Below are 12,828 nucleotides of genomic sequence, written 5' to 3' on the forward strand. Positions count from 1 at the left end.
AACCAGGAGAAATGGACTTACTGTCAGCAGGGGATATGTCTGCGGGTAGTTTGAGTTTAATTACTTTTTCTCACAATATGATGGTGACCACGTGGACTATCAGAGGCACATTTTAGGAATTGATAGATTTTTTTGAGGGCGTGATGATGGGTGGGTGATACTTTATGTTCTGGGCTAATTTATTTGAAACACTGCCCCCTAAAAGTTAGTGACTTAGGATGTCAAAGCCTGGAACAGAACATAACTGAGATTGTGGACAATGGGACCAGGCGTGAGAGACTTCAGTGATAGAATCATAGAGTCATATAGCACAGAAAAAGACTTTTCAGTCCAACCTGTCCATGCTGACCATAATCCCAAACTAAACTAGCTGTCTGTTTTTGGTCCTTATCCTTCCAAACATTTCTTATTTATGAACTTATCCAAATGTCTTTTAAATGTTGTAGCTTTTCCTGCATCCACTTCCTCTCGCAGTTCGTTCTACACGTGAACGACTTTGTTAAAAAGAAAATGCCCCCATGCTTTTTTAAAATGCTTTCTCCTCTCACTTCTTAAAATTCTGTCCCGTAATCTTGAAATCCCAATCATAGCAAAAAAAACACCAACCATTCACTTTATCTACATCTTTCGTGATTTTATAAACCTCTATAAGGCCACCCGTCAACCTCCTATGCTGCAGTGAAGATGTCCCAGCCTATCCAGCCTCTCCTTATAACTCAAGCTCTCCATTCTTGGCAATATCCTGGTAAATTTCTTCAGAACCCTCTCCAGCTTTATCATATCCTCCCTGCAATAGGGAGACCAGAACTGGATGTTACTCCAGAAGACGCCTTTGGCGAGACTGGAGAAACTGGGGTGGTCCTCCTTTTAAAGCCAAAGAAGATTAAGCAGAAATGTAATAAAAGTGTTTGTAACTATGAAGGGGTGTAGGTGGGAAGGACCTGTTGCTGCTGGTCGGAAGATTAAAGGACAGAGTTTTAAAATAACCGTTGAAAGGAGGAGGAATTTTTATTTACGCAGGGAGCAATCCAAATCTGGAATGCACACAAGCTGATTTGTTCACAACTTTTAACAGGGACCAAGATAAGTTAATGCGAAGGAAATTATGCTGAAGTTTGAAGGCAGAAGCAAGGAGACTGGGATAAACTATGTACCTCTTTCACAGATCCAGCTATCATGTCTGCACTCCTAGCATGTAACATCCACGAGTTTTAAAAAAAAGGTCCACCTCAAAGATATTGAGGAGCAGCTGTGTGATAGATTGAAAGGTTTGAATCCAGTTCTTTAGACTTCCAAATGTGAGAGGTATACCTTGTTTTCTTCAACATCACTGGGTTAGGACATTTCAAATAGCTCCATCGTTGTGAACTGCCCACAATCAAATCTATAATATGATAAAAATACACAGTATGGCAAGTAGGAGTGATGTTGGCATACTGCTGATGTCACTGGATTTAAAGATTGGAGCAACTCGGCAGGTCTGGCAGCATCTGTGGAGAGAAATTAGAATTAATGTTTCAGGCCAAGTGACCCTTCCTTAGAACCGATGGCAGTTCGGAAATGTCAGTTTGTGTGCAGAGAATAGGGAGGGGGTAAGGAGTAAACCATAGGTGGGGATAGAGCCCAGAGAGAGAGAGAGAGAGAACAGTTGGACAGACAAAGTGGATAATGATCCAGCTAGAAAAAAAGACCCAGAGCTTCCAGTTGCCTGCCACTTTAAACACCACCCTGTTCCCTAACCCAACACCTCCAGTGATGCTAAGCGCAAGCTGGAAGAATAGCAGCATGGAGCTGGAGGAACACAGCAGACCGGGCAGCATCAGAGGAGCGAGAAAGCAAATTAATGAGAGTAAAGTAGTTGGGACCCTTCTTCAGAAAGAATGGTCCTGACCCGCAACGTCAACTTTCCTGCTCCTCTGATGCTGCTTGGCCTGCTGTGTTCACCCTGCTCTACACCTTGTTATCTCGGATTCTCCAGCATCTGCAGATCCTATTGTCTCAAAACATTGTGTATTTTTAGTCTCTCCACAAAGGCTACCAGAACAATTGAGTCAGAACTGACAAACAGCTCAGCAGACCCATCTGTAGGTCTGCTTGATATTTAATTTTACTCAAACCACAAGAGCCCTCTTGGCCTGCTTTATCAATTTTATCCTCCAGCTGTAAGTGGTGACAGCAGAATCTCATTGTTGAGCGGTGACTGCTTTATTTCCATTAATTTGCACCACATTAAATCTCCAACTCTGCTCTGCAAATGCGCGTGCAATGAGAAACAAAGTTAACATCCAAAAATTTTACACCTGGATTTAAAGAGACCTGTCAAATTGAGTGGGAGTGGAACTGAAGCTGGGTCAATTGCTTGGAAAGCAGCTGTGCTCACCGCTATACCATCATTGCTGTGCAGAAAGCTTTTGGACTCAATATCAAGTTCAACAACTTAAGGGCTTGAGCTCTCCTCTGCCTTTACCCCAATCCCCACACATTAGGCCTTGTATCCCATTGTCTGCTAATGCACACAGCCTACTTCCCGTGGGGGTTTTTGTTTTAAGATATTTACTAATTAACCTGTTCTTCTGAACCCACTCTGGACGCATCTCTGGAGCAGGTGTGATTTGAACCCAGGCCTCCTGGCTCAGAGGTAGTAACACTACTGTTGCACCACCACAGCCTTTTTGTGGGTCTGATTTATATTGGAATCACCGTGATTCTTTTTCTTGTTAGTTATTAACCAGTAAATCACCCTTGTAACGGTGCAGACCATCAGGAGGAGAAGGAGAGGGGTCTAAATCAAAATGGAGTTGGAGGGAGTTAGATGAGGCATTGTATTACCCTGTGGTGCCCACCTCTCCCTAAAGGCGTGAGGAGTATTTATGTATCCAAGGGTGCTTGAGCAGGAACCTAGCTGTGGAAGATGGGTGTGCAATCAGCAAAAATGACCCCCCCCTTTTGTCCCCTTTTTTCTATCTTTTATAATATATATCCAGAAGTCTTCCTAAATGCAACTGAATGTTTTTTTTTCCCTCACAGCATCAATTCACTTTGACGTTTATTTTACTGTCAACCACCACCAGTAAACCCCCATCAGATATTTACAAGCAAAGCCTGTTATATTTAATGCAAAGCATCGAAGGTGAAGGACAGGCAGGGGCGGCAGGAAGAGGTGAAATCAAAATGGAGTCGGAGGAGCAAATAAAGCACTGTATCCCCTATAGTGTCTACCTCCCTCTAAAGGAAGGGTCTACTTTATTGTGTTTTCCTTATTTTCTCATTTATCGTTCTCCTTTTGTAAACTATCACACATAACTGAATGACTTTCCCACCACCAAATCACCATAACTTCCTTTTCTATTAACTTCTACTAAGCATCACTACTATTCACCTATATAGTCTACTGAATATTTACAAGCACAGCCCATTGTAGGCAATGCAAACCATTAAACATGAAGGGAAGGGATTAGGGAGAATCGGTAAGGGCTAAGTCAAAATGGAGGGGAGAAATAAAGCTTGATATCCCTCACAGTGCGCCGCCCCCCCCCCACGTCAAGGTATCAAGAGCGTTGACGGAAACTGCATGGTCCCTTTCCAACACCTGTCTGCTTTAACATTCCCCATCCTATCCAACAATGCCATTGTGCACAACTGATCGAATTTCCCATCACCCAAGTCACCACGATTTTCTTTTTTGCATTGTACCCTTTTAACCTTCCAATAAACCCACCTGTGCAGCCATTTATATATTTAACAAGCAAAACTCATTATGGGCAAGCCATCAAAAGTGGAAGGGGACGTAGCAGGAGAGGGAAGAGACTAAATTAAAATGGACCTGGAGACAGATATAAAGCACTGTATCCTCTGTGGTGCCCACTTCCCTCTCTCTAAAGGCATCAAGAGAGTTGATGGTCACTGCCAAGGACACCTGGGCATGAACAAAGCTTCTATTTCATATTTTGTTTCTAACCAACCTGCTCGGAGATGCCAGCACATATTTCTGGAGGAGATGGGACTCTCCTGGCTAGGAACGCTACCATTGCACTACAACAGCCATCAAGATCCACTTTATCATTCATTGTACTGGGTCCAATCCTCCTCATCCACATCATTAGGCTCCAGTTTCCCAAACAGCAGTCTTTCTAATTTCTGCCAGTCACAGTCTTAACAGCGTTCATTGAAAGACATGACCGCCTGAAACCTCTGGGTCTGCTTTATATTTTCCTGCTCGGAGATGTTATGGTGCATCTGGGGCTCCTGACTCAGAGGTAGGGATGCTACCTGTGTCTGTTTTATCAAGGGCTCAGGTGATGAGTTGCAGTTGGCCTAGCCATTGCCTGTTACCAAGGGAACTCATACTTAATGAGCTCCACAAGGAAATTAATTAGTGATTTCCCATGGGCCTTGTAGGATTATCGCAGTTGGGTTGTTCTCCTTAGAACAGAGAAGGCTGAGGGAGGAACCTAAGTGAGGTGTACAAAGTTGGAAGGGGCAAAGACAGAATAAATATGAAAGAAGTTTTTTCCTTAGTGGAGCAGTCAATAATCAGCAAACATTGATTTTAGGTGTAGGGCAGGAGGTTTAGAGCAGATTTGAGGAAAAGATTTTTCATCCAGAGGGTGGGAATATCTGGAACTCACTTTCTGAAAGGGTGGTAGATGCGGGATCAATAAAAAAAATTAAGTAGTATTTACATGAACATTTGAAACATCATTGCAAGCACGAATTAGACTTAGCTTCATTGTCACATGTACTCAAATGAGTACGATGAAAAGTTTACAAGTTGTCACTTACAGCACCATTGTAGGCACAGAGGTACCTAGGTACAGCTTCTTCAGTTGCAAGATCTTAGGAAATAGAGAAATAAAAAGTCTAACGTTGCAGGTACAAAGGTGTGGACCTAATGCTAGAAAATGAGATTAGGTGTTTGACAACTGACACAGACACAATGCACTGAAGGACCTCTTTCCATGCTGTAAAATTCCTACGTCTTAGGCCATCGAATTGAATTGAATTCAGTTTATTGTCACGTATTCAAGTGAAAAGTTTATGCCACCACTTATGGCACCATCTTAGGTACAGATTCCATTATAGCTCTGGATATGTAGGTTCAATTGGTGTGATTTAACTTTGATGAATTTTTAACTCTGGAATTGATAATAGACTTTCATAGATTGTTGCCAAAAAACAACGGGTTAATTAAGTAACATTTGAGTTTTAAGGAGAGGTTGTAAGGTGAGTTTGGATAGGCTTTTTTTCCTGGAACGTAGGAATCTGACCTCATACAGGTCCATAAAATCATGAAAGGCATGGCTAAGGTGAATAGCCAACAGCTTTCTCCCATAGTAGGGGAGTCTGAAACTAGAGGGCATAGGTTTAAAGTGAGAGGGGAGAGGTACAAAGGATCCAGAGGGGCACCATTTCACACAAAGGGTGGTGAATGTCTGGAACGAGGTTGTGCCAGAGATAGTGGTAGAAACGAGGACAGTTTCATCAATTAGGAAATGTTTAGACAGATATGTGGATGGGATAGGTATGGAGGGATATGGACCAAATGCAGGCAAATGAGACTAGTTTAAAACTGTGAAAACTGGGCAGCATGGACAAGTTGGGCTGAAGGGCCTGTGTCCTCACTGCAGACCTCCACGTCTGTTGAATATCGGCTGGTCTTGGCAACCTGTCATTCCCAGTGCACTCTTAACAGCCTTTGGAACGGCCAAGAATGTCACGCAGTTCAAGGTCTGCTGCCCACGTTCAATTAAAGAAGGAAGCAGGTTAACATTCTCAAGCCAAATGGCATTTGCAAACAAATTGCATATATTCATCCTTGCAAAAGCACCTCCTCACACTTCTACATTCACTGCCCTCGTAGGTAAGACAATTAACCCGCTCTAGTCTGTACAGCAACATCCCACTGCCGGTATGCACCATGTCAGCCTCCAGTTTCCTACATTGCCCATCTGTCATGCAGACCCTCTTATTTTGCCTCCGAATGCCATCTCCCCAGGTTAGTCACAGCTTCCTTACTTGAAGACCATGTACCATGGGATGGAGATGCTGTCCGGGACCCCTGCTCCTAACCACTGATTAATTATTCCCTGCTGAATGTACACATATCCATGTATAGTGTGAGCAGCAAGTCAGGCTGCTACAACCCTCTAATATCTCTGTGCTCATCCAATTCTGGCCTCTCCTTGTCAATTTTTAATCATTTTGCCATTGGTGGCTGTGCTTCCAGCTGCCTGGAGCCCCAAAAGCTCCGAAACTCCCTCCTTGGCATGGTCGCTCAATGGTTAGCACTGCCGTCTCTTAGCGCCAGGCACTAGGGTTCGATTCCAGCCTTGGGTGACTGTCTGGCTGGAGTTTGCACATTCTCCCTGCGCCAGTGTGGATTTCCTCTGGGTGCTCCGGTTTCCTTTGACAGTCCAAAGATGTGTGGGGTAGGTGGATTGGCCGTGTTAAATTGCCTGTAGTGCCCTGGAATGTGCATGATTGGGATGCTGTTCAGAGACTCAGTGTGGACTTGATAGGCCAAATGGCCTGCTTCCACACTGTAGGGATTCTAAACCTTCAGCCAATCCTTTTTTTCTCCTTAAACCACGCGCCTGTGTGAAGTTGGTTGCCTGTCCAAATATCTCCGTTAAGTGCCAAATCTTTATTAATAGCGCTCCTGTGAAACTACATGAGACATGTGCCAAGGATAAAGGTGCTGTATAAATGCAAGTTCTGGATGCTGCACAGTACCTAGTCAGGCCCAGTGAAAGTCAGTGCAGTATGGTACTTCCACTGTACAGACAAGAAAGGTGATTCGGAAAGGCAGAGTGGCAAAACCCCAATCAGCATGGTAGAGCAAATTGCCTCTGCGGGGCCAATTAACAAGCTTTAAAATATTCTCCTGTGTTGAGTTTTTAGCTTGCTTTGTGTTAGGATTGACATGTGGCCAGTTTTCAGCTCACCTCTTCCTGCCCGCAGAAACGGAAAACCACAACAATATCGGTCGAGGTGAAGAAATCTCAGCACAAGTACATCATAGGCCCGAAAGGTAACACTCTGCAGGAAATACTGGACGTGACCGGAGTATCCGTGGAAATGCCATCACTGGAGAGTAGTTCTGAAACCATCATTCTCCGAGGCGAGCCTGACAAACTTGGCCCAGCTCTGACTCAGGTCTACGCTAAGGTAAATGTTCTGATCCCTAATGACATGCTATGACAATATTATGGCTTTAAGAAGTACCCATTTCTGATGATGGGTCTAGGCCTGAAACGGCATGTTCCTGCTCCTAAGATGCTGCTTGGCCTGCTGTGTTCATCCAGCTTCACACTTTGTTGCCTCGTATTTTGTTCTGGTTTCTTTTTAAAGAGAGATTGAGACAGAGGTGGCGAGCAGTCTGCTTCAGGGCCCAGAAATTAAGCAGCTTGTGAAGCCTTGGGTTTTTTTAAAGTTGGAACAATAGAAGCAGCCTGAGTGGCTGGAGTTGAGCTCCCACAGAACCAGGATTTTTAGTTTTAGTTTTACAGCAGCAGTTCCTGGGGCCTTGAAACCAGGTTTGGAAGCTGCAGTACATCTCTCCCTACTACTCTGTCTCCCTCAGAGATCCCTATTGATGCTTTTCCCTTCTTGAACTGAGAATTGCATGTGAAACATTCTATTTTATTGAATTTGCCTATGCCCAGGGTGTGTTTGTGGGATGTTACTATATTGGAACAGTTACTGTTTAGCACTGAAATAATCTATTATTCTGTTAAGCTTTCTAATAGAGATAAGTTATTCCAATTTCTTCTTTCTTTTGTTGTACTTTAACTGTAGTGTATGAATAAAATGTGTTTCGCTTCAAGCCTGATAATTTGACCAATCAAATTGCACCTGGAATGCAACACATGTTTGAAGATAAGAAAAAGTTAGGGCCTGAGCTATCTCATTTTATATTTTGCAAATCAGGTGATTTAAAAAAAAATCCCTTCCCCAGAAATTCTTAGACAATCATTTTGGTTAAACCCTTTCCTAAAGTGCAATTTGAAGACCAAAGTATTGCTACAGCGCTTTGGTGACACCACACCTGGAGTATTGTGCACAGCTTTGGTTCCCATACTTAAGGAAGGATATACTTGGCTTGAAAGTGTTAGAACAGAAATTGGTCCTTGGGATGAGGGGACTGTCTTGCAAAGAATCACAGCGCAACGGTATCACTGCAACGGTAGTAGATTAGCCAACTTTAGGTACATTTAAGTCGTCATTGGATAAGCATATGGACGTACATGGAATAGTGTAGGTTAGATGGGCTTGAGATCGGTATGACAGGTCGGCACAACATTGAGGGCCGAAGGGCCTGTACTGTGCTGTAATGTTCTATGTACAAACTAGCTACCGAGAGTCACGAGCAACTATCACTCATTTCCATACACTCGGACAAAGGATGCCACCAATTCAACTGGCACAACGTAACCATCCTGAGGCAGGTCAGCCAAAGACACGCATGGGAATTCCTAAAAGGCCTGGTACTCAACCCGGAACTCCATCAATAAACATGCGGAAATAGACCCCTTATACCAACCACCACAAAGCAGAACCAGAAATGAGGCCAACCACCATTTCAGACCAGATCACATAAGTAACAGACCAGCAATGCTTCATTCTTCAATAAAGACTCTGAACCACCCTCCAGGAACCCTTTTTCCTGCCTCCAACCTTCCTCTTCCTCTTGGACACCCACTGCCGACCTCTTAACCACCCTGGACCTCTTCATTGCTAACTGCCAACTGGACGTTGATTGCCTCAAATTTTCCACCCCGCTCACCCACTCTAACCCCTCCCCCTCCAAACGTTCTACTCTCTCTGCACCAATCCCCGTTTCACTATCAGACCCTCTGACAAAGGTGGGGCAGTGGTCACCTGGAGGACCATCCTCTATATCGCAGAGGCCGAACGCCAACTCTCCGACACCACGTCATACCTGCCCCTTGACCACAACCCCACTATGGCCCATCAAACCACTGTTTCCCACACGGTCTGTGACCTCATCACTTCCGGTGACCTCCCCTCCATTGTCCCCAGTCTTGTAGTCCCCCAGCCCCGCAATGCCCGGTTCTACCTGCTCCCCAGGATCCACAATTAGGGATCCACATTAGGGATGGGCAAAAAGTGCTGGCCAGCCAGCGACACCCACGTCCCACAAATGAATTTTAAAAAAAAACCACAACAACCCTGGCCGATCCATTGTCCCTGCATGCTCCTGTCCCACCGAACTCCTCTCTTCCTACTTTGACTCCATTCTCTCCCCACCTACATTCGGGACACACATCATGTCCTGCACCTCTTTGGAAACTTCAAGTTCCCTGGCCCCCTACGCTGTATCTTTACTATGAACATTCAATCCCTCTGCATGTCCGTAGCCACCGAGGACGGACTGCAGGCCCTCAGGTCTTTCGCTCCATCAGACCTATCCAGACCCTTCTCCATCTCGCCGACTAGTTCTCACCCTAATGACTTCAATTCTTCCCACTTCTTCCAAATCCAGGGGGTTTGCATGGGACCCAGCTACACCTGCCTGTTTGTCAGTTTATGTCCCTCTTCAGTACGTACACCGGTACTGTTTCCCAACACCTCCACCATTACATTGATGACTGCTTTGGTGCTGCATCCTGTAGCCAGGCTGAGCTGAAGTAGTTCATTGACTTCACTAACAACTTACACCCTGCCCTCAGATTTACTTCTATCTCAGACACCTCCCTCCCCTTTCTTGACCCCCCCCCCGCCCCCGTTTCCATTTCTGCGACAGTTTACGGACCAACATTTAATATAAACCCACCGACTCTAATAGCCACCTAGACTACACCTCTTCCCACCGTGCAAAAACTCCATCTCGTTTTCCCCATTCCTCCACCTCTGTCACATCTGCTCTGACAAGGAGTTATTCCACTCCCAAGCATCGCAAATGTCCACCTTTTTCAAACAGCGCTGCTTTCCGCCCCTCTGTCATCCAGACAGCCCTCCACCATGCCTTCTCCATTCCTCACTCCACACCTCTTAACCACCAACACTCCCTCCAAACATAATAAAAGTAGGGTCCCCCTTGTCCTCACTTTCCACCCCACCAGCCTCGGCATCCAGCATATCAATCTCAAACACTTCTGCCAATTTAGACCCCACCACCTGGAATATCTTCTACTCCCCATCTCTCTCTGCCTTCCGCAAGGACCAGTCCCTTTGCCGCTCCTTAGTTTACACCACACTCCCCACCATCACTCGATCCCGCCCAGTACCTTCCCCTGTAACCGTAACAGATGCAACATCTGCCCACACACCACCTCCCTCACCTCCATTCAGGGCCCTAAACCATCCTCCCAGGTTGAGACAGAGCTTCACCTGCATCTCTTCCAACTTAGTCTATGCATCTAGTGCTCCCAATGTGGTCTTCTCTGTGTTGGTTAGACCAAATGTAGACTAGGTGACCGTTTTGCCAAGCATCTCCACCTGGCCCGTAACACCCAACCTAACCTACAGGTCATCGCCCATTTCAACTCCCCGTCCCATTTACCCTGTGATATGTCCATCCTCAACCTCCTCCTGTGTTGCAGCGACTTGGAATGCAAATTTGAAGAACAGCACCTTATTTTCCGCCTAGGTGGCCTGTAGCCCAAAGGACTCAACATTGAGTTCTCCAATTTCAAATAACCTTCCCACCATCCCCTGGCTCCCTTTCCAACCCCATCTCCTCCCTTCCATTCCACCTTCTGACCCTGCCTTACAGCGACCAATCAGATTCATCCTCCCATTGAACAACCATTTACCACCACCGTTCTGCCTCCATTGGGCTGGCGTTCTCTGGAGTTTTGAAGAGTGAATGGTGATCTAATTGAAACGTGTAAGATTCTGGAGAAGCTTGATCGTGTGGACACTGAGAGATTGTTTCCCCAGGTTGGGGCATCTAGACCACAGGGCCATCGTTCAGAATAAAGGAGCAATCATCTAGAATTGAGTTGACTGTGTGAATTCCTTTTGGGTTCTTGGTCCGAGAGAGTTGGGGATGCTCCATCCTTGAATATATTCAAGGCTAGGATCGACAGACATTTAAGAGATTCAAGAGAGTGAGCAAGAAGGTGGAGTTGGGGCCAAAGGTCAGCTGTGATGTTGAATGGCAGAGCAGGCTCGAGGGGCTGAGTGGCCCATTCCTGCTCCTGTTTCTTTTGTTCAACTCTCAGGATTCTGCCAGTGTCACTCCCTCCCCAGGTGCAGTGAAAGTGATTGCAGAACAGCTTCCCCATCCAGAACTGGAGCAGGGCGATAGAGATCAGAGTATCAACAATGAGGAGAACCATGCTGAGCCCATGCTTCCCCAGTGGCTCGATGCTGCAGGTTGACTTCCATCGTGTAGGTCACAGTCCATTACTTTGATGTAATTGTTGATTTCACCTACAGCTTTGATACTGTGTGTCAGTAGCATTCCAGTGCCTTGGCATTCTGTTCTCCTTGGCGCTATGTTTGATTACTCAGTGTGTTCTCTTAGTTATGCATCAGTATTTGATGCCATGTTACCACCAGTATTGGAGTAGCATTTCATGTAGTGATATGTTTAAATGTAATAACCATGTAATAATATCAATCTCAAACTCCTCAAAACTGTTTGCAACCGTCCTTATTGCATTTCTTCCTATTGCCTTGTCAATGTTTGTAAATTCATGTCAACTTGGCATAATCTTGATTTACCTTCCTGTCCTGTTTCTCATGAGTGGCCTCCAGTGGTGGGGCTAACACCTGTTCCAACAGATTTAAGAACAGCTTCTTCCCCACACATTAGACTTCTGATTTCAAATTTCAAACTTAATGTTGATCTTGCTCCTTGTGAACCTTCTCTGCCACCATAACATTGTATTCCTTGCTCTGTTCTATTACTCTACTGCATTTTGTATAGTATGAACTGCCTGTACTGCATGCAAAACAAAACTTTTCAGTGTACCTAGGTACATGTGACGATAATCAAGCTGGCTTTTTTCTCCATTTTCGCCAGAGCCTTTCATTGACCTGTTTGTGTTCTCTTTCCCCATGGGCTTTAAGGCCAAGAGTGTGATGGTGGCTGAAGTAACCGCGCCGGCTTGGTTACATCGCTTTATCATTGGCAAGAAGGGACAAAACATTGGCCGTATAACCCAGCAACTGCCCAAGGTAAGCACTGGGTCATCATCACAGGGCTTTGCCTCGTCAAGATACTTAGATTTGTATCATGTCTTTAACATAGTGCCTGGACTCTTCTTAGGGAACAACATTTTGACTGGAGCCTCATGGAACCGTATTCAGGCAGGTTTCCAAAAGGGCAGAGTTTAAGGAGCATCATAAAGAGAGAGATGGAGAAGGTTAAGAAGGAAATCCCGGAGCTTAGAGCCCATTTACAGCTGATGGCATGGCCCTCAGATGTGGGGCAGAGGATATTAGGGGGCTGCTCAAGGGGCCAGAATTGGAAGAGGGAGTGTCTGGGAGGTTTGTAGGAGTAAGTAGAAGATAGGGAGACACCTGTAGGAGTGGAAACTTTAATTTCAGAGTTCTCATTACCAGGAGACAGCGTTGCTCAGGGCGAGGAATTCTGAGAGCTCCAATAGGGAGCAGCTGAATTTTGATTGCTTTTCCAGAGGATGGTAGTTGTGACTGGGAGGCAAACAGTCTCCTGAGAACAAAGGCCACGAATGAGGTTCCTAGCAGTGCTTAAGCTGAGGTAGGACAGACCTGGAAGATGGGTTTGGAAGAATGACAGACAGGACCAGGCCCCTGAAAGGAAGCTAATTTTGCATCAGTCAGCTTATCCAATACAAACACAAGTCCATGAATTGAAACAAGGCACATGAGAAT

The 12,828-nt window shown here is 45.3% G+C and overlaps 1 protein-coding gene across 7 annotated transcripts in view; it reads left to right on the forward strand.

The window, feature by feature from the left end:
- hdlbpb (high density lipoprotein binding protein b) overlaps positions 1-12,828 on the forward strand; it is a 118,804-nt gene that overhangs the window by 59,903 nt on the left and 46,073 nt on the right. For all 7 annotated transcript variants that reach the window (XM_048524155.2, XM_048524153.1, XM_048524154.2 and 4 more), the window contains 2 exons: positions 6,961-7,167; positions 12,043-12,150. In XM_048524155.2, the coding sequence (XP_048380112.1) occupies positions 6,961-7,167; positions 12,043-12,150 (315 nt within the window). The remainder of the gene's footprint in view (positions 1-6,960; positions 7,168-12,042; positions 12,151-12,828) is intronic.

Source organism: Stegostoma tigrinum, chromosome 45, assembly GCF_030684315.1.
Source record: "Stegostoma tigrinum isolate sSteTig4 chromosome 45, sSteTig4.hap1, whole genome shotgun sequence".
NCBI lineage: Eukaryota > Metazoa > Chordata > Chondrichthyes > Orectolobiformes > Stegostomatidae > Stegostoma > Stegostoma tigrinum.